Consider the following 21,782-nt stretch of genomic DNA (forward strand, 5'->3'; position numbering starts at 1 on the left):
TTCACGCTATTCTCTGCAGCATCCACGCACAACTCACCATGCGCCCCACCAAGAGCGAGAACCACACATTATAGCAACCACGAGGAGCTTACCCCATGTGACTCTACCCTCCCTAGCAACCGGGCCAATTTGGTTTCTTTGGAGACCTGGCTGGAGTCACTCAGCACGCCCTGGTTTCGAACTTGTGACTCCAGGTGTGGTAGTCAGCGTCAATACTCGCTGAGCTACCCAGGCCCCATCCATACCATTTGTTTACTATATTCCAAGTTTTCTAAAGCCAAACAAAAGCTTTGAATTAGAAACAGACTGAACTTTCATTTTTGGAAGAAATATCCATTCAAAGAAATGTTTTTACCTTTAAACATGACAATGAAAAGCATTTTTGAGGTGTGTATTAAGCTTTGGAAAAGTCTGCAAAAAAGCAAGGGAAATACAGAGCCAATGCCACAAACTCAATTGCTGGATTTTATGAATAATCTATGACATGTTTATGAGTATTTTGTATTAGACTGACGCTGATTAGAGATATTCAGAACATCTTGTGATTGGCCTCAGTTTCATATCATTGCCTGATTAGTATCTTGTATGCAACTATAAAAATCACTAAATCCCCAAGCTGTTTTGAATGACATTAAATGCATGATGATTAGACTTCTAATCTACTCATTAAATATGTCCATATTTCTGATTAGGCTGAAGTTAATTCTCCTTTTTTTTTTTTTTTTTTTAATGAATTCAGGTGGAGACCCGCAGGGCCTGTTTGATGTAAAGTATACAGATGGTGTTTGGGCAGTTGCTGTCAGGAAACCTCTGGACAGGGAGGAGAGAGATTTCTATCTTTTAAACATCACAGCCACCGATGGAATTTTTGTGACAAAGGCTGCCGTAGAGATCACTGTCCTTGATGCAAATGACAACAGTCCTGTTTGTAAGATGGTAAGATGCATATATTCATTAGCCCTTGCTCTGTAGTCTGAACTGTGTTAACTGTGTATGAACTCTTGACTCTGAACAGAGTTAAAGCAGAACTTTGCACTTTTTTTTTGTTAGAAGACACTTGCTGTATCCGCATATCCATACTTCCCTACTTCTAGTATGCCAAAAACAGTATGCCAATGGAGAAGTATGTTAGAATCCTCAGTATTCATTAAACAGTAAGAAATACCCAGATGATGTACTATTTCCGGTGAGATTCTGAAGTGCAAATCCACTGGACATTATTCTGTAATAAAGCCTCGGGAGCTGAGGAGACATCACATTTAAAACATTGGACTTTTAAAAAACCGATGTGTCGGACGGCTCTTTTTAGCTATAAGTGACATATATACCAAGAAAGTTGTTCCTTGTGCTTAATGGTGCTTATTTAACTAAACTAGAGTTAATTATTTTGTGGTTGCTGTTATTATGTCATATATTTGGGCCATTAGACAATGCCCTTGTTCCAGAAGGAAGTATGTCTGAAATCTACTCTAATAATGAGGCAGTGGTGGCTCAGTGGTTGAGGCTCAGGGTTACTGACCAGAAGGTCAGGGGTTCAAGACCCAGCACCACCAAGATGCCACTGTTGGGCCCTTGAGCAAGGCACTTAACTCCAGGTTGCTCCGGGGGGATTGTCCCTGTAATAAGTGCTCTGTAAGTTGCTTTGGATAAAAGCGTCTGCCAAATGCATAAATGCATAAATGTAAATAAAACATTGCAGGAGTGAAGGAAGCAGTAAACTGTCTTCCCCGTGGTGGATTGTGGAAAATGAATCGTCATCGAGTGTACTTGAAATGTACACTTAAAATTAGAATGAGTGACTCTCTCAAAATTCAGACACTCCTACAAAATAGCGAATACTTGTAATAGTGCACTATATAGTGGATAGGGGGTGGTTTCAGACACAGTGAGTGTTCCACGATCAGGGTTGGTGCCCTACGTAGGCTGCATTTAGAGAGCGTCGGTACTGCTGCACAGAACTAATGATCTAAATACTTACGACACTGAAAACTGTAACTACACTGAAATAAGAATCCACACAGCATTATATTATATTATATTTCAGCATTATAAAAACACATTTCACATTTTCACTGTAATAATTACTAGAAATGTTTCCAAACCACTCTTCTTATTGACAAATTCATCCAGATCTGACAAGAGTCCTTAAAGGCATAGTTCACTCAAAAATTACAATTCTCATTGTTTACTCACCCTCATGAAACCCCAGATGTGTATGACTTTCTTTCTTCAGCTGAACTTAAATTAAGATTTTTAGAAAAATTTCTCAGCTCTGTAGGTGAATGGGTGGCAAGGCAACATTTTAAAGCTAAACAAACAAACAAACAAACACAAGTCAGCATAAAAATAATCCATAAGAAATCCATATTTAGTGGTTAAATCAGTATCTTCAGAAGTGATGTGATAGGTGTAGACGAGAAACAGATCACTTTCACATTCTTCTTGTGTTTTTGGTGATTCACATTCTTCTGCATATCGCCCCCTGCTGTCTAGCAAAAATGACATATTGATCTGTTTCTCACCCACACCTATCATGTCACTTCTGAAGATATGGATTAAATCACTGGAGTCTTATAGATTACTTTTATACTGCCTTTATGTGCTTTATGGAGCATCAAAAATTTTGCCTATGGAGCTAAAATAATCTTAAAAATCTGAATATGTGTTCAGCAGAAGAAAGGAAGTCATAGTCATCTGGGATGGCATGAGGGTGAATAAATGAAGAATTTTCAGTTTTGGGTAAACTATCTCTTTAAAGTGATAGCTCAGCCATAATGTAATATTCTGTCATAATTTCTCTACACTCATGTTGTTCCAAACCAGTGTGAGGCTTTGTATTATGTGGAACACAAAATATGTTAGACAGAATGTTAGGGACTGACAGTCTTGGTCACAATTCACTTTCAATATATATACACTCACCTAAAGTATTATTAGGAACACCTGTTCAATTTCTCATTAATGCAATTATCTAATCAACCAATCACATTGCAGTTGCTTCAATGCATTTAGGGGTGTGGTCCTGGTCAAGACAATCTCCTGAACTCCAAACTGAATGTCAGAATGGGAAAGAAAGGTGATTTAAGCAATTTTGAGCGTGGCATGGTTGTTGGTGCCAGACGGGCCGGTCTGAGTATTTCACAATCTGCTCAGTTACTGGGATTTTCACGCACAACCATTTCTAGGGTTTACAAAGAATGGTGTGAAAAGGAAAAACATCCAGTATGCGGCAGTCCTGTGGGTGAAAATGCCTTGTTGATGCTAGAGGTCAGAGGAGAATGGGCCAACTGATTCAAGCTGATAGAAGAGCAACTTTGCCTGAAATAACCACTCGTTACAACAGAGGTATGCAGCAAAGCATTTGTGAAGCCACAACACGCACAACCTTGAGGCGGATGGGCTACAACAGCAGAAGACCCCACCGTGTACCACTCATCTCCACTACAAATAGGAAAAAGAGGCTACAATTTGCAAGAGCTCACCAAAATTGGACAGTTGAAGACTGGAAAAATGTTGCCTGGTCTGATGAGTCTCGATTTCTCTTGAGACATTCAGATGGTAGAGTCAGAATTTGGTGTAAACAGAATGAGAACATGGATCCATCATGCCTTGTTACCACTGTGCAGGCTAGTGGTGGTGGTGTAATGGTGTGGGGGATGTTTTCTTGGCACACTTTAGGCCCCTTAGTGCCAATTGGGCATCGTTTAAATGCCACGGCCTACCTGAGCATTGTTTCTGACCATGTCTATCCCTTTATGGCCACCATGTACCCATCCTCTGATGGCTACTTCCAGCAGGATAATGCACAATGTCACAAAGCTCGAATCATTTCAAATTGGTTTCTTGAACATGACAATGAGTTCACTGTACTAAAATGGCCCCCACAATCACCAGATCTCAACCCAATAGAGCATCTTTGGGATGTGGTGGAACGGGAGCTTCGTGCCCTGGATGTGCATCCCACAAATCTCCATCAACTGCAAGATGCTATCCTATCAATATGGGCCAACATTTCTAAAGAATGCTTTCAGCACCTTGTTGAATCAATGCCACGTAGAATTAAGGCAGTTCTGAAGGCGAAAGGGGGTCAAACACAGTATTAGTATGGTGTTCCTAATAATCCTTTAGGTGAGTGTATATATATATAAACATTCACTGAAAGTAAATAGTGACTCTGGAAAACATTCTGTCTAATAGCTCCTTATTGTGTTGCATGGGAGAAAGTCAGGTTTGGAACAACATAATGGTGAATGATGACAGAATTTCAATTAATAATAATCATAATTCTGTAGTACATGTTTAATGTGTATTATATAATGGAATATAGGTGAGTTAATATCTATTATGTCATTTGTGAAAGTAACGAGTTACTCGCTACTTGAGTACTCTTTTAATTGGATACTTTCTTGCTCAAGTAATTATTTATGTTAGTACTTTTACTTCTACTTGAGTAATTATGTTTTTGAAATAATTGTACTTTTACTTGAGTACAGTTTTTGGCTACTCTACCCACCTCTGATGTAGTGTTTCTTGACAATGAAACAATTACATTTAATTTTAACCCAGTGAGCACAATTGTCTTGGCTTCCTGTAAAGGTAACAATTACTTTTTCACAGTGGTTCACACACTTACATTATGTGCAGATAATTTAAACTTTCCTGTCTGCGCTTCAAATCATTATCTGTAACTTTGACAGACTGGATTGTACATTTTCCACCATGCTCTATATTTATCAATCAGTAAAAAAAAATTAACACTTGGTACAATATTTCTAATGTTATATTGAGACCTATGGCAAGAGCTTTTTTAGACTTTCCAAATGTTTTGTTGTTTTTTTACCTTTACTTTTATTCTGCCATCACAATGTGAAATAAACGATCTATAGTCTTGCAATCTAGTCACCCAAATTAATGAACAATATCCCATGAATTATTCCATTAGACTAAATTTGGGATCTCTCATCTATAAATGGAGTCTAAAATGTTTCTAAAGTAGGGAAGCGCAATAGACCAGAGACCTTATTTTTCATATGTTAAAATAACTGAAAGCAATTTGAATTATCTGTTAAAAGAATTATGTAAATTACAGTAAACTTGGATCTGGGCTCATGCCCAGTGCCTGATGCTTGTTTAACTCCAAATTTTTGACATTCCAATCATTTTGCCCATCTCTGTTATCCGACCTTTGTGGTGTCTGTCAGTACCAACTGTCTCAACACAGGAAGATGGCGAGATGCCCGTCCCCTTTGATAAGATGAAATTATGCACACACATTCCATTCTCTGCTGCAGCATTACTCTTTAAAGCTTATGGTCATGCGCAGGCATGTCTGTCTTGTGAACACTATTGTGCCACTAATGACTAAAATAAACAACTGCCAAGATGAATGTCTTATAATTACTGGTTTGTTCTTCCTGCTTGTGATAGTGCTCAGTTTATCCAGGAATTAACAGCAACAGGATGTGTTCACAAGTATTTGCTGATTGGAGGGGAGATTGTGAATTGATTAATTCCAATTCACTCAGCTGTCATCATTGGAATTTCAGAGGATTAAATTCCAGTCAGAGACAATTAGGTTGGATGACTGGTTAACACTAACAACTAGGTCCGCTCTCATTGCACTAATGAGCATATAAAGTATGCTTTTGTGCATAAACTGCAAATTAAGAAAACAAGCAGCAATCAGATAACATTTCCAACGGCCTGCCTCTTACTGTGACGGGTTAACAGACTAGAGGTCTGGATGGGACGTAATTTTCCATCCAGTTCCCACAAGTGCTCCATTTCAACCAACTCATGACATATAAGGATATTCTTATTATGCTCCTGCTCAATTCAGGTTCATATACATTTTAAGCCTGTTTATTCTCAATGTTATTGTAAAAGAAAGTACATGAAAAGATAGCATACAAGACTAGGGCTAGTTATCACTATTTTTACTGCAGATAACATTTCTAGGTACATTTTTGAAAGTCAGTTTCTGCATAGCCACATACCCACCTAGTCTTCATTACAAAAAGCTATTGAACTGAGCTATTGAATTTTCAGTTTTACCCAGGAAAAAAACATTCAGTTTATTGAACACAAGTTGTGCCAACATTTCCCAATAGCAGGGTTAGATTGTTACATTATAAGATGCCTCAATGGAACTTGCCACTAAATCAACAGCATTGGTTTAATACAGTTTGAACCTATTTCAGACTTTTCAACAGAATGTAAAAAGTAAAAAAATTAAGAAGCACAAAATGATCCATTAAAAACAAAAATGGAAATATCAAAACATTGTTTTTTGCCAGCAAATATGAATAAACTAATGAAAAATTCATAATTTGTATAGATTTATGACATTTAAAACACATTTGACAACATGCCCTGATAAAAATGTAACAACATATGCTGACCTGACTTTCATGAAAAATACCTTTGTCCTAAGAGCACATTTATTTCTGTAAAAATGCTTTCATTTCATATTTCACCATTACCTTAACGCATGATGATGTTCGCTTGATTACCCATAAGCTATAACAAAAATATGATGATAATGAAAATTTACTTTAAATGGTAGAATTCACAAATATGTATCTAATTATGAGGATTTTGACCTAGGTGTTTGGAAAAAAACAAAGCAAATTTTTGTGCAATTGGACTTTTGACTTTCTGATATTTCAGTGCGACAACTAGCCCTGGACTCCCCTATATGTCTCTTTATTGTATGTTGCATTTTTGTCATTAAAAGGATAGTTCACCCAAAAATGTAAATTTACTCATTTACTCATCCCCATGCCATCCCAGGTGTGTATGACATTCTGTCTTCTGCTGAACACAAATGAAGATTTTTAGAAGAATATATCAGCTCTATAGGTCCTCACAATGCAAGTACCAAATGGGTAAAAATAATCTAACAACTCAAGTGGTTAAATCTGTATCTTCTGAAGAAATATGATATGTGTGAGTGAGAAACAGATCAATATTTAGTCCATTTTACTTTACAATCTCATCCCTGCCCAGTAGGTGGCAATATACATGAAGAATGCAAATTTCCAAAAACAAAAGCAGAATGTGAAAGTAGAGATTAATTGTAAAAAAAGGAAAAAATGTTGATCTGTTTCTCACCCACATCTATCATTTCGCTTCTGAAGATATGGATTTAACTACTGGAGTCTTATGGATTACTTTTATGCTGCCTTTATGTGCATTTGGAGCTTCAAAATGTTGGTATTCATACACTTGCATTGAGAGGACCTACATAGCTGAAATATTATTTTCAGCAGAAGAAATAAAGGCATACACATCTTGGATGGCATGAGGGTGAGTAAATAATGAGTGAATTTTAATTTTTGTGTTAGCAATTCCTTTAAGCACCATAAATTAAACTACAAAGATCACAAACTAAAGCACCATATCATGGTTCGAGATGGCCCCCAAGATGTGTGACTACACTGATGCAGACCTCTAAAACACACTTTCCCAACTTCTCTTTCTTGTCTCTTTATCTCCAGGGATGAACGGTAAAATACGTTACTCATTTGAAGACTCTGCTGAAGGTCTGTTTTCTATTGAGGAGAGCTCAGGGATAATCAGTTTAGAAAGGTCCCTGGATATACAGAAAAAAACCACACATGTACTGAGAGTGCGTGCGACAGACCAAGGCACTCCCCATAGACTCTCATCACTGTGCTCTGTGGTTGTGACTGTGCTGGATGCAAATGACCATCCACCGGCATTTGAGCGCAGAGCCTACATTTCCACAGTCCCTGAGGATGTTGCGATAGGTACTAAACTTCTGACTGTTTTTGCTGCAAGCAGGGATAGGGAAATGACTTCTCAGACAACCTACGCCATCACCAATGAGCAAGGAGCTTTCAGCATTGACTCGCAGACAGGTGAAACGCATATACATTTTTCCCTCTTCCTGACTGTTTTGTGTGTCTCCACTGTGGCTGTGGGGATTTTAGTGTATTTTGTGGTTGCAGGTGATATCTATGTAACCAAGCCACTGGACTATGAGGTTGCTCCACAGCACTACCTGACAGTGAAGGCCACCACCAGAGGGAAACAGTCCCTCAGTGATACAGCTATTGTTACTGTCCACCTCCTTGACATTAATGACAACTGCCCTGAATTCAGCCAAAAAGTCTATTCGGCTGTAGTCAGTGAGGACAGCAGGCCAGGGAGCATTGTTCTAACAGTAAGTGCTTTGCACATGTTTGCAGTGAAGCAACACTGTAACTTTAAAGTAATACATAGTGCGGACAGTTCAGTTTTAGCCATTTTAAGGTGCTCTCTACTTGAACAAACCAATATAGTCTATTGTTTTATATATGAAAATGTATAACCAATGTTTTTTGTTTTTTTTTCACAGACACACTCTCATACCATTTCATTAATAGGATTAGAATTTGAACTAAAACAGTATTAAATTTTTTTCATGTAACTTGTTTCACACCATTTGGGGTACAGACATGAATGGTACCTCAAATCATGCAAGAAGAGGGGTGCTATAACTTTGTTGTAGAGAGCAGTGCTTTTATCTTTCTAAGATATCAGACTTACAATGTACACCTAGCAAACTAACTATATAGGTATAATGATACATTTATATTTTGAATGTGTCCCTAAAACAACATAAATAACTGAAACATATGGTTCATGCGAGATCATTATCAGTCTTATTCAGTCTTATCATTAAATGTAATGATCCATGTCCATAGGTACTAGCGAATGATTTTGATGGACCTTTAAACAACCGAATCCGCTACTCCATTATGGACTACAACCAGACCTGCCCATTCATCATGGACGCTGGCTGTGGTGAACTAAAAGTGGCCCATCAGTTGGACAGGGAAAGGGTAAAGCTTCATGAGTATTTTGAAATATCATTCCTTTGAAATGATCTTGAAATTATGTTTATTTTCAACAGTGCTCCTAATTCTATGCAAAAGCAAGAATGGCACCAGAAGTTTCATAGTTTTCACTTGATTTTTGTTCTAATTAGGTAGTTGGTTACATGCTGACTGTGCTGGCCACTGACAATGGAAATCCCCCCAAATCCAGCAGTGCTGCAATCAACATGGTTGTCTCTGATGTGAATGATAATCCACCTGTCTTCTCTCAGGCTAACTACAGTCTCATCATCCAGGCAAGAGCAACCTGTCCTGTAGAGTAGAGCAAATTCAATTGTACACACTCTTTTTCCAAGTTCTCATCCTAGGTTGTTATGTTATTTACGTCTGTTTGAGTTACTCTTTCTCTGTTCTGTAGGAGAATCTGCCTTCAGGGGTGAGCGTGCTACAGCTAAATGTAACAGACAATGATTCTGTCCAAAATGGGCCTCCATTCTCCTTCAGTATTCTAAAGGGTGATGAGACAATGAGCCCCTTCAATATAGACCAGCAGGGTGTGATCAGGACAGCAGGACCACTGAGAAAGGGCCAGCACATTCTGAAAGTGCAGGTTCGAACTTAATTTGGTTCTTAGCATTTTTTGAAAGGTGTTTTTGGCCTGCATGAACAAAGAAAGTGAGGATTGTGGCCTGATTTTCAACTGTATTATTATCTATGGAAACTCAGCAAATGCATTTGGTGTTCAAGTAAAAACACTCTTTTAAAAGCAAAATATGCAGTACCCCCCCAAAATATTTGGACACTTAAGTCACACTTAATATGTAAATGGTCTGCACTTATATAGCACCATTTTAACCTTAACGATATTCAAAGTGCTTTTAACGTAGTTCAATGGAAAGGAGGAGGCTAGAACCGGCTTGTCGACATAAATAATATTTTAATGTTAAACTTAAGCAAAAGACAAACACACACATGATGGACATGTCCGTAAACGGTCTCTCTCTCGTCGCACCACCATCTGCCATTGGCCTTTATCCCTCTCTGAGGCTTAATTAGCCTGATAAGGGACCAGGTGTGTATAATCACAACCTGGCCCCGCCCTCCACCCTGCCACATTCCTCCTTTGTTCTCTCAGGCTGGGGAGCCCCCGGCCTGACGTACATCCCTCCCCTCTTTCCCTGGGGGAGGGCGTGCTTTAAGCCGGTCTGCCGGCAGGTCATCCCCATCTACCTGGACGAGGGAGGGGACAAGGGGAGGGAAACAGAAATAATTAAAATGGGGGGGTACTTCCTGTAACAGTGTAGTACTCCCCAAAAAAACACTGTAAAATTTAAACGAGAGGGAAAAGGCCAATGCAGAGCGGCAGTGAGAGAGTGAGAGGAGAGAGAGATGAAAAAAAAAAAAACCTACTCGCCGGTTCTCCGATATACCATCACATGGTCCTCAATCACTTCTCCACCCTCTCAGGCGGACGAAAGCCACTTCTCCCCGGGCAGACCGGAATCAGACTCACGACCCCCGGCGGTCAAAACGCCCCTTCTTGGCGACTCGTAGGGACACTCCTCCGCCCCTGGCAGCAGCCCTACCGCTCCAGGCGGTCGGGGAGATCCGCCCTCCGCCCTGCCACAGCTTTACACTGTGACTCATTCACCCATTCATGCACACATTCACACACCATTGACAGCATAGAGCTGCCATGCAAGGTGCTAGCGTGCCATTGGGAGCAACTTGGGGTTCATCAACACCAGAGCCACAGTCATTGTGTTAGATAACAAAACATCAGTGGCATCTGCAAATAAATTATGTTAGACTAACTTGTAACCAATGGGTGTCAAGGTGATTTATAGTAAATGCAAAACCTTATAACACCTAATAAACTTCTATTTTATTAATATAAACTTTTTTGTGACATGTTTAGCTGGAAAAGTGTGCTCATGCTGTCTTTCTTTAAAATTCCTGGCATTTGGTTTGTTTCTTTTTGCTATCTAATGCATTGACATTCAAACATTCTTTTAATTGTGGCTTTGTCCAAATAAGTTTTGGAGCCACAGAGTGTTGTGGAAGGGATCTCAGATTCATGTGTTGAAAGCTCCCTCTTGTGTTGAACAAGTGTCATGGCGTGCTTTCTAACTACCATATCTGACTTTTTAGCTGCTCTATGAAATTGACAGAATTTAGAAAATACCCAATTTATTTTCTTCACTTTATAGTAATTGTAACACTTTACAATAAGGTTCTATTAGTTACCATTAGTTAATGCATTAGGTATCATAAACTAATAATAAACTGCAATTAGGTATCAGCATTTTTTAATCAAGGATAATGTTAATTTATTACATTGTACATTTTGTGCATTGTTAATTCATGTTCGTTCAAAATAAATTACCTACAGTTAATTTATACAACTTGTAATGTTAAAATGTAGTAGTATATATATAGAGAGAAATTAAAATGAACCAAGATAAAAAAAACGCTGTTATACAATTGCTCATTTCTAACTACTCTATTCAATTCTACATTAACATGATCCGCTATGCATTTAATAGTGCAATAATGTTTGCTATTAAAGTGATAGTTCACCCAAAAATCCACTCATCATTTACTCACCTTCACATCCCAGATGTGTATGACTTTCTTTTTTCTGCTGAACACAAACAAAGATTTATAAAAGAATATTCCAGCTCTGTTGGTCCTTTCAATGCAAGTGAATGGTGGCCAGAAATCTGAAGGTCCAAAAAGAAGATAAAAACATTATAAAAATAATCATAGATTCCACTTGTTAAAACCATATATTCAAAAGCAATATGGGTAAGAAAGATAAATAAGTGTGGGTAAGAAAGATAAATATTTAAGTTATTTTTTTACTATAAATCTCCATGTGACTTTCAGATGTAAAAGTGAAAGTGTAGATTTATAGTAATAAAGGACTTAAATATTGAACTGTTTCACACCCACACTTATATCACTTTTGAAGATATGGAGTCTTTTGGATTACTTTAATGCTGCTTTTATTGGCTTTTTGGACATTCAGATTTCTGGCCACCATTTACTTGCATTGAAAGGACCAACAGAGCTGAGATATTCTTCTAATAATCTTAATTTGTGTTCATCAGGAGAAATAAAGTCATTCACATCTGGGATGGTATGTGTAAATTATGTGAGAATTTTCCATTTTTGGTGAACTATTACTTTAATGAATATTATAATCATATATCATATTAGTTTCAAATTAAAATTTCTGTATGTTAATTTCAGGTGTCTGACAATGGAAGCCCCCCACTAAAATCAACTACATCTCTCTGTGTGCTTGTAGTACAGGTGAGTTTGTATCCTCCGTCTGTGTATTCCCTGGATGTTTTCATCACACTCTTGGAAGATGAGTATTTAGGAGGCAAGCTTGGAAGAGTCCATGCCACAGATCAAGATGAATATGACACACTCGCATTCAGTCTGGATCCTCAGTCCAACAGCCTGTTCACTGTGGTTGCCACGGATGGTGGATTACTGGCCCGCAGAGGCCTGGATGTGGGTCATTACCTGCTCAATGTCTCAGTCAGCGATGGTCGTTTCTCAGCCTCTGTCAACGTCATAGTACACGTGCAGCAGGTCTCCCAGCATATGTTGGACAATTCTTTGTCTCTTCGCTTCAGTGGCATTACCGCCGAGGATTTTATCCAGAATCACTGGAGGAACTATCAAAGAGCAGCCTGTAGTGTGGCTGGGGTCTGCAGGGGTGACATGCAGCTTATAAGTCTCCAGACAGAAGACGTCAGTGGCAGTCTGGATGTTCTTTTGTTCTTTGAGAGATCAGGAAAAGGTGCCAGCTCACTGGAAGCCATCTTTCAGAAGATCAACTCGTCCAGAGAAACAATCAGAGAGATGACAGGACTACAGGTAGAGAGGGTTGTAAACAGCCAGTGCTTGAGCTTTGAGTGTCCTGGTAGCACGTGCAGACAAGTGGTTCTACTTGACCAGACCAGCATGTCCACGCACAGCACTGCCTTAGTGAGCTATGTCACACCCAGACACCTCATCACAGCCAAATGTCTGTGCACAGGTACACAATGTTAACTTTATACACTCTGTTATGTTTCCATTAGATCTGCAATGGTCTGACATTTTATGTTTTTTCAGATGGAAAATGCCCAAAGCAGATAAAAAGCTGTGTGAAAAACCCATGTCCAGGTGGCTATGAGTGTTTGCCAGGCATTGGTGAAGACAAGAACAGATGCATATGCACAGGCGGTACCAAAGGCAAATGCTCAGGTAACAGTAAGCATCACATTTAATGAATTGATTTCCAGATCAGAGTAAGAAAACAGTGTCATGCAGAGCAGTGATTGCAATCAGGGGTACACGTGGCCCAAGGAGTACTTTATAAAGTTTAGATTTTTCTTGTTTAAACTTATAAAACACAATAATTTCTGTGGGTGAAGCACATAGCTAAATATTTGTGTATGTATATAGACACACACACACACACACACTTGTGAGGAAGCTACTTGAAGAGTTTTTTTAGCCACAGTATCAATGTTTTTAGTTAATTGAATCATTGAAATAATGACCACTATTTAGTAATATTAATTGTAACACAATCTCCAGTAATATATCTTAAAGGAACTCATTTCTTGTTTGGTGTGGTGAAAGGGTACTTCAGCCTTACTGATGGAGCAGAGAGTGTACATACTGTAAGACAGAAAAGGTTGGGAGACACTGATATTCAGGACCCATCTGGTGCAAACTGAATTGTTCCCAGCTCACTTAATTAATAATCATTTACAAGCATTTAGTAGTAAAGTTGGTGTAGAGTGAGCACATATTCATTAAGTACAATAATGAAGGTTTAATTTGATTATCAGCTCTTTGAAGATTTAATAGGTGGAGCACTGTTTACAAAGGTTATTAAAGATACAAGGGTATTTCCATAATTAATGTGGAGAATGACAGCTTCACTTAAGTAAAATGGATGAGGTGTTTTAACAGTAAATCAGCTAGAACATAGAATTGAGTTTCCTGGGCTAATTAATTACTATCCTCTATGGTATCCTTAACAACAATGTCAGTTTAGACGTTTATCTCAAGTTCCCACAACCACATACAGTATTTAAATTAAACTGCTTTTGTATTTTTTCAAGAAATTACAATTGTAGCCATAATATCTGCCAAAAATAATGTACCATAGCTTCAGCAACTTTTGCTACTGTTTATAATAATATATTCATATTTAGTTCCCTTCCGAGGGAACTCGCACTGCGTCGTTGAAAACGACTCTTTGGGGAACGCTCCTTAGCGTGCGCCTCTGAATTATGAATGAAACTATTCCAATCTTGATTGGTGTTGCGTCATGACGTAACATGTGACGGCATAACCGGATGCATAAAAGTGACGCCGGTACACACACACATTAGCTTTCGCTCTTCAGCAAGCGCTCTATGTTGAAATTGTTTGTCTTATTTGGTGTTGTTTGTCTGATTTAAAAATATTATGGCCACCGAACAGTTCAAGAAGTGCGTGCACCCCTGCCCTCGTTTCATTACGTGTAGGGACACGCACGCTTTATGTGTGAACTGTTTGGGAGCGCAGCATGCACAGGCAGCTCTCGAGGGATCTGCCTGTGAAAGTTGTGAAGCACTACCCATGAGAGTGCTGCGCTCCCGGTTGGCGTGCTTTGATGAGCACGGTCAGGCTCGCGTTCCCCACGGTTTTGGTCCAGCGTCTGTTGAGGCAGCGCGGCGATTGAAATCGCGGGGTTCGCAGCGGATTTTGCAGATGAGAATGAGACTGCTGCGGCACGTTCTCATTCTTCGTTTGAGGATCCGAGCCTACTGTGAGTGGTGCAGAAGCCCGTGTCGCGGCTTCTTCTGCCCATGATCAGGTCCCGTTGTTTGAGCTCACTGCTTCGAGGAAGTGGATATGCTCAGCATCGATCGCGGACGACCGTGAGCCAAGCACGCCAGTTTTTGGCCAAGCTTATGAGGAGCTGATTGAGGTTGTGGCGTGCGTGGCCAGACTGAATATCAGCTGGCCACAAAATGAGCAGGGAACGCAAGTTGAAAGCAAATTAGACGTGCATTTCCTGCGGCACAGATCACAACCTCAGCGGGAACAGTGCTCGAAAAACACCCGAGACCAGCCTCGAGAGGCTGGTTCCCTTAGTTGAAGCTTCGGGAAAGAGGTCCTACCGAGGTGGTAGAACCTCGGAGGGCTGTCCCCGCCCTGCAGAGCAACCGTTGCTCTATAGCGGAGTCTCAGGGAATCGGTGTCGGTTCCCGCCGTCTCTGGCGCCGGGCCACACCAATTTCCAGCGAGCGCACACCGTGCCGTTAAGTGTCAAAAAATAAAAAACACACATCAATTGTGGTCACAAGGACTGTATCGACTAAATCCTGCCGGTATCTCAGCTTCAGGAAGTCGAGAACAGTGCTTCGAAAAAACACCGAGACCAGCCTCGAGGCTGGTTCCTTAGTTGAAGCTGGGAAGAGGTCCTACGAGGTGGTAGAACCTCGGAGGCTGTCCAGCTGCAGAGCAACCGAGGTTGCTCTTCGTGGAGTCCTCAGAAATCGAGTGTAGGTTCCGCCGTCTCTGGCGCTTAGAGCCACATCAATTTCCAGCGAGCATACACCGTGCGTTAGTATCAAATAAAAACAAGCATCAATGGTGGTCACAGAAACGTATCGACTAAATCCTGCGGTCTTTAAGCTTCAGGAAGTCGAGAACAGTGCTTGAAAAACACCGAGGCCAGCCTCGAGAGGCTGGTTCCTTAGTAAAGCCCGGAAAGAGGTCCTACTGAGGGTGGTAGAACCTCGGAGGGCTATCCCACTGCAGAGCAACCGGGTTGCTCTGCAGCGAGTCCTCAGGAAATGGGTGTCGGTTCCGCCGTCTCTGGCGCCGGGCCACATCAATTTCCAGCGAGCATACACCGTGCCGTTAGCGTCAAAAAATAAAAAACACACATCAATTGTGGTCACAAGGACTGTATCGACTAAATCCTGCCGGTATCTCGCTTCAGGAAGTCGAGAACAGTGCTCGAAAAACACCGAGACCAGCCTCGAGAGGCTGGTTCCCTAGTAGATTTTGTAGAGGCATGGAATCATCTTCCCAACATATCTGCATGGGTCCTGCATATAATAAAATCAGGGTACAGACTGCAGTTTGGGCACCGCCCCCAAATTCTCTGGGGTGGTGCAGACTACAGTGGTTCGGAGCAGGCTCAGGTGATGGAACAAGAAGTGCAATCTCTGCTGCTGAAGGAGGCCATAGAGCGTGTTCCTCATTCAGACAGGAGTCCGGTCTTTACAGCCGGTACTTTATAGTTCCAAAAAGGATGGGGGTTGAGGCCGATTTTAGATCTCAGAGTTTTGAACCGGCCTTTGAGGAGGTTCAGGTTCAAAATGCTTACCATTCCTGTCATCGTGAGTCAGATCAGATCCGAGGACTGGTTTGTCACGATAGATCTAAAAGGCGCCTATTTTCATGTACCCATCCTTCCATGTCACAGGAGGTTCCTGAGGTTAGCTTTCGGTGAAGCTTACCAATATCGGGTTCTTCCGTTCGGCCTAGCACTCTCTCCCGCACATTCACCAAATGTATGGATGCAGCTCCTGCTCCTCTGAGACTTCAGGGCATCCGCATACTGAATTTTATCGATGACTGGCTCATTCTGGCCCAGTCTCGAGAAATGGCGATTCGACATCGAGATGTAGATCCTTGGCCATATTCGAAGTTTGGGGTTGAGACTCAACACAAAAAGAGTGTGTTACAACCATCCCAGTGCACAACGTTTCTGGGTGTTGTGTGGGACTTCGATTACTGATGCAGGCACGCATGTCTCCTGCCGTGTCGAGTCCGTTCTGGCGATGGTGTCGGGTTAAAACTAGGCCAGGCCATCACTGTAAAGCAGTTTCAAAGACTGCTGGGCCTCATGGCAGCGGCATCCAACATTATACCTTTGGGCCTTCTACACATGAGGCCCCTCCAGTGGTGGCTGAAAGCCAAGGGGTTTTCCCCAAGGGGAATCCATTTCAGTATAATCAGAGTAGCAGCGCAGATGCCTTAGTTCTCTGCTAATATGGAAGAAACCTTGGTTCCTGTCCCTAGGGCCAGTGTTGGGAGCGTCATGTCGCGGAAAACCGTTTCGACAGGCGCCTCCCTCACTGGCTGGAGCGCTGATCATGGGCGGCAGCTTTGCCAGGGGTCTGTGGCAGGACCATCATCATTCTTGGCACATAAACTGTCTAGAGATGTTGGCTGTGTTCAGGGCTCTGAGGAGCTTCCTTCCAGACATCTAAAGTTACCATGTCCTAATGCGTTCGGACAATACATCAGTGGTAGCTTATCTGAACCAACAAGGGGGACTCGGATCAGCCCTCTGTGCAGACTGGCGCATCAGATAATTCTTTGGTCCCAAGGGAAAATACTGTCTATCAGAGCAATGTATGTTCGGGGGTTCAGAATCAGGGAGCAGACATCCTGTCGAGGCAGGGGCTGAGGCCGGGGAATGGAGACTTCATCCAGAGGTGGTGAAGTCGATAGGGGACAAATTTGGACCATCGGAAGTGGATCTATCCGCGTCTCGAGGGGCGTCCCACTGTCCACTTTGGTTCTTCCTCTCACATCCAGCCCAACTGGGGTTGGATGCCATGGTACAGGCCTGGCGAGGCCTCGCCTGTACGCATTTCCCCGATCGCTCTGCTCCGGGAGTCCTGGAAAGGGTCCGCCAAGAGGGCATCAGTCTACTTCTGGTTGCCCGATGTGGCCGGCCAGTATGGTTCTCAGACATAATTTCACTCCTGATAGCTCCGCCACGGCAGATTCCTCTGAGGAGGGATCTGTTGTCTCAGGCAGGGGGCACAGTTTTCCACCCTCGTCCAGAGCTGTGGAAACTGTGGGTCTGGCCCCTGAGGGGTTCAGTACCTAAATGCTGGTCTATCAGCGGGGTGGTTGAAACCATACTTGGCTCTAGGGCTCCATCTACTAGGAGATTATATGGCCTCAAGTGGAATGTGTTCTCCACTTGGTGTAGAGAACATGAATTAGATCCAGTTAACTGCCCGGTGGCTTCAGTTCTGGAGTTTCTTCAAAATCGTTTCTCTCGTGGTCTCTCCCTTCCACACTTAAGGTGTGCGTGGCTGCCATTTCGACTTTCCATGCACCACTGAGTGATGGGCCTCTGGGGAGGCACCAGCTGGTCATTCGTTTTCTCCGTGGTACATGGAGGATGAGACCGACAACCAGGTCCAGGGTTCCTGCCTGGGACCTGGCGGTGGTTCTCGAAGGGTTATCCCTGGCCCCCTTCGGACCCCTTCAGTCGGCTTCACCCAAGGACCTGGCGTTCAAGATGGCTTTTCTCTTAGCTATTACCTCTCTAAAGAGGGTGGGAGATCTTCAAGCCCTGGCAGTAACACCAGCTTGCTTGGAGTTTGACCCTGGCGGAGTTAAAGCCATTCTGCACCGAGACCTGGCTATGTGCCTAAGGTGCCTTCTAGCGCGCACGGTCTACGGTCCTGCAGGCTTTTCATCCTCCACCTCATGTGTCGGCAGAAGAAGAGAGGCTCCATTTGCTCTGCCCTGTCAGAGCTTTGGGCATTACCTCGAGAGGTCCTCTTCTTGGAGGAGGTCGGACCAACTGTTAGTGTGTTTTGGGGTCACCTAAGAAGGGGCTCCTGCCTTGAAACAAACCATTAGTAATTGGATTGTTCAGGCTATTATCTCGACCTACAGGTGCGTAATTTGCCTTCACCTTTGGCCATAAGGGCTCATTCAACTAGAGGCATGGCGTCCTCTAGGGCTCTCTTATCGGGAGTGCCCCTCCAGGAGATCTGTGAGGCAGCCGGTTGGGCTACCCGCACACTTTCATCAGGTTTTATAGTCTGCACCTCCCTAGTACGCCTGGCGCGCGTGTGCTCTCGTCCTAGTTGAGTGCCTGAGTTCAGTTTCACTCTAGGGCAGGCCTTTTTTCGGTGCGTGGCCTAGTGGGCATTCGTTCCCCAAAGAGTGGTTTTCAACGGCGCAGTCGCGAGTTCCCTCGGAAGGAACGTCTCGGGTTATGACTATAACCCTTGTTCCCTGAGAAGGAGCGAGACACTGCGTCGTCCTGCCACGCCCTCAATGCCTGAGAGCGGCTTGCTTCATCGCTAGGCTAATGTGTGTGTGTACCGGCGTCACTTTTATGCATCCGGTTATGCCGTCACATGTTACGTCATGACGCAACACCAATCAAGATTGGAATAGTTTCATTCATAATTCAGAGGCGCACACTAAGGAGCGTTCCCCAAAGAGTCGTTTTCAACGACGCAGTGTCTCGTTCCCTTCTCAGGGAACAAGGGTTATAGTCATAACCCGAGACGTTTCCTTCAAACAGTATAAGAAGCTTTCAGAAACTTTGTTCTAACTTTCTTCCTGAAACAAACATGGAGACTAATACCAAGTTACAATAGTTTTATTGTAGTACAATAACTGTAGTAACTATAATGTTGTGGCAGAAAATGTAATTACCATGGTGTAAAGCCTTTATTTTGTCAGCCTGTTTTAATGTTCTAAATGTGTGCAAACCAGGATCCATACTAATCAATTAATTATTTTAATTACTATTGTACTTAATTTATTTTACTCTATGTTTCAAAGGAGGATCTTCTATGACATTTAGTGAAAGCAGCTACATTAAATATGGCCTTAGAGAAAGCACTAGAAAATTGAAGCTGATGCTCTGGTTCAAAACTCTCTCAAGAGAAGGAACAGTCATGTTTGCCAGAGGAAAAGGCCATAGCATTCTAGAGGTAAATGAGAATATTATAGAACAGCTTGTTTTATGTGTTTAACAACTTTAAAGGTGCTTTAAGCAAAAATCTCCTTCTCCCTGCTAAACAGCAAACAAAAATGTGTCTGCAGTCTCTGATGCTTTTTGCCTGACAATGATTTTTCACATTCTCGTTGTAATTGCAGTGCATTATTGCCATTTTTATGTCATGTTGTTCATAACAGTTGTCAGATAAGGGCACTATTTAGCTGCTGTTATTTTTGACAACCGTTTCTGCTCAACAAAGCTAATTTGGTATCTTTGGTGTGCAGGGATTTGGAAAGAGGGGGCATGGCTTATCCAATGGCTCAGTGTGTGGAAATTCTAGAATGGCCTAAAATTCCTATATATTACATATTCATACATATTTTCCTAAACACTCATACATATTTTCCTAAACATTTTTAAGACAATGATAAAATAATAGAATAAATAATGTTTTGATATATTTTTATGTTTTATTTTTCATATATCAAAGAGAAAATTCAATTAATTACTTTCACACTGACATTTCCTGAGATGCAACTGGTTGTCAAATATATATTGAGCTACACATAACACATAAGATAACACATATGGTACACATAAGCTACACATAAGCTACACCTATGTTACACATAAGTATTTTCTCAGGCACATATTGATCCTAAATAGATGAACAACTTATATAATTTCAGTAGTACACCCAAATGACAATGCTGTTTATGTGTTCCATGTCCAACTTCCATGTTGTTTCTTCATCAAATAGCAATGTCAAATGTAAATCAATTCAATCATTAAATAAACAGTGCCAACATGAGTAAGAAAAATCTTTTATAAACAAATAAATAAATATCCTGTGATAGTAAACTTACATAGATATGAATTCATCATAAAAATATAATTCACTCTTACATATCTAGGGTCTCTAATGTCCGTATACACATTTGGTACTTAAACCATTATAAAATGTGTGTGTGTGTGTGTGTGTGTGTGTGTGTGTGTGTGTGTGTGTGTGTGTGTGTGCCGTTTTTCCATTGAATTAAAATAGGGTTACATAAATTAATGGATAAAGCCTAACCGAATCACTGGTCCTAGAAAAGTCAACACCCTGATGAAAAATCTGCTTAAACCAACAGCTGGTCAGGCTGGTCTGTTATGGTGGTTTTAGAGGCCGACCAGCTAACCACCAGCTTGGCCAGGCTGGGAGACCTACTACCTCAGCACACCACCTTAAGATGGTTTTAACTGTTTATTGCTGCAGTGTAAATTTTTCATGCCAATGAAATGTTTCTAATCTGACATTTTCTTATCTGGTTGACAATATAGATAGTGGGAGGCAGACTGCAATTCCAGTTTGACTGTGGCTGGGGTCTTGCTACAGTTTCTGTACACAGTGTCCTGGTGAATGATGGACAGTGGCACATGGCAGAATTGGAGGTGAATGGTAATTATGCCAGGCTGGTCCTGGATCAGCTCCATTCTGCATCGGGTGTTGCACCTGGCCCTCATCACTGCCTCAACCTGGGCGACCAGGTGGTCCTGGGTGGACACACTAACCGTTCCAGATTCAGGCGCAATCTGCCTGCATCAAAGAGCCTACTGGGCTGCATGGATTCAGTGGTGTTTAATGAACAGAGACTCTCCTTGAACTCGGATGGTCTGTCAGGGGTTGCTATTGAGGACATGGTGGGAGTGTCTCCTGGTTGTGTCTTCTTTCCATCATCTCCAAACTGCTTCAGCAATCCCTGCCTCAATGGAGGGAGCTGCTTAATGATACAGAGTGGAGGTAGACTGAGCCCCATGTACTGTAGATTAATACGAATATCATACAGATGGTATTTGTATTTATATTAAAGGAATAATTCGGCCAAAAATAAAAATGTAATTTACTTATTTACATTTAATAATCCTCATGTTATTTCAAAACTATATGACTTTGTTTCTTCAGTGGAACACAAAAGTAGACATTTATTTTGGCTTTTGTCCATACAATGAAAGCACGTAGTGACAAGGGGCTGTCAAACTCTAAAACGGACAAAAAAGGCAAACAAAATAAATAAATTCTGCACATGACTTGTGCGCTATATTTCAAGTCTTTTGAAGTAATACGTTAGCTTTGTGTGAGAAACAGACCCTAATTAAATGTGTTATTCAGTGAAGAT

General features: G+C 41.5%; 1 protein-coding gene across 1 annotated transcript in view; it reads left to right on the plus strand.

Moving 5' to 3' along the window:
* LOC127659798 (protocadherin Fat 1-like) overlaps positions 1-21,782 on the plus strand; it is a 47,006-nt gene that overhangs the window by 21,567 nt on the left and 3,657 nt on the right. Inside the window, 10 exon segments of the mRNA XM_052149753.1 lie at positions 740-928; positions 7,500-7,883; positions 7,974-8,188; positions 8,712-8,849; positions 8,996-9,139; positions 9,262-9,453; positions 12,099-12,909; positions 12,978-13,109; positions 19,467-19,618; positions 20,947-21,406. Coding sequence (XP_052005713.1) covers positions 740-928; positions 7,500-7,883; positions 7,974-8,188; positions 8,712-8,849; positions 8,996-9,139; positions 9,262-9,453; positions 12,099-12,909; positions 12,978-13,109; positions 19,467-19,618; positions 20,947-21,406 — 2,817 coding nt within the window.

This window comes from Xyrauchen texanus, chromosome 19 (genome assembly GCF_025860055.1).
Source record: "Xyrauchen texanus isolate HMW12.3.18 chromosome 19, RBS_HiC_50CHRs, whole genome shotgun sequence".
NCBI classification, from domain to species: Eukaryota; Metazoa; Chordata; class Actinopteri; order Cypriniformes; family Catostomidae; genus Xyrauchen; species Xyrauchen texanus.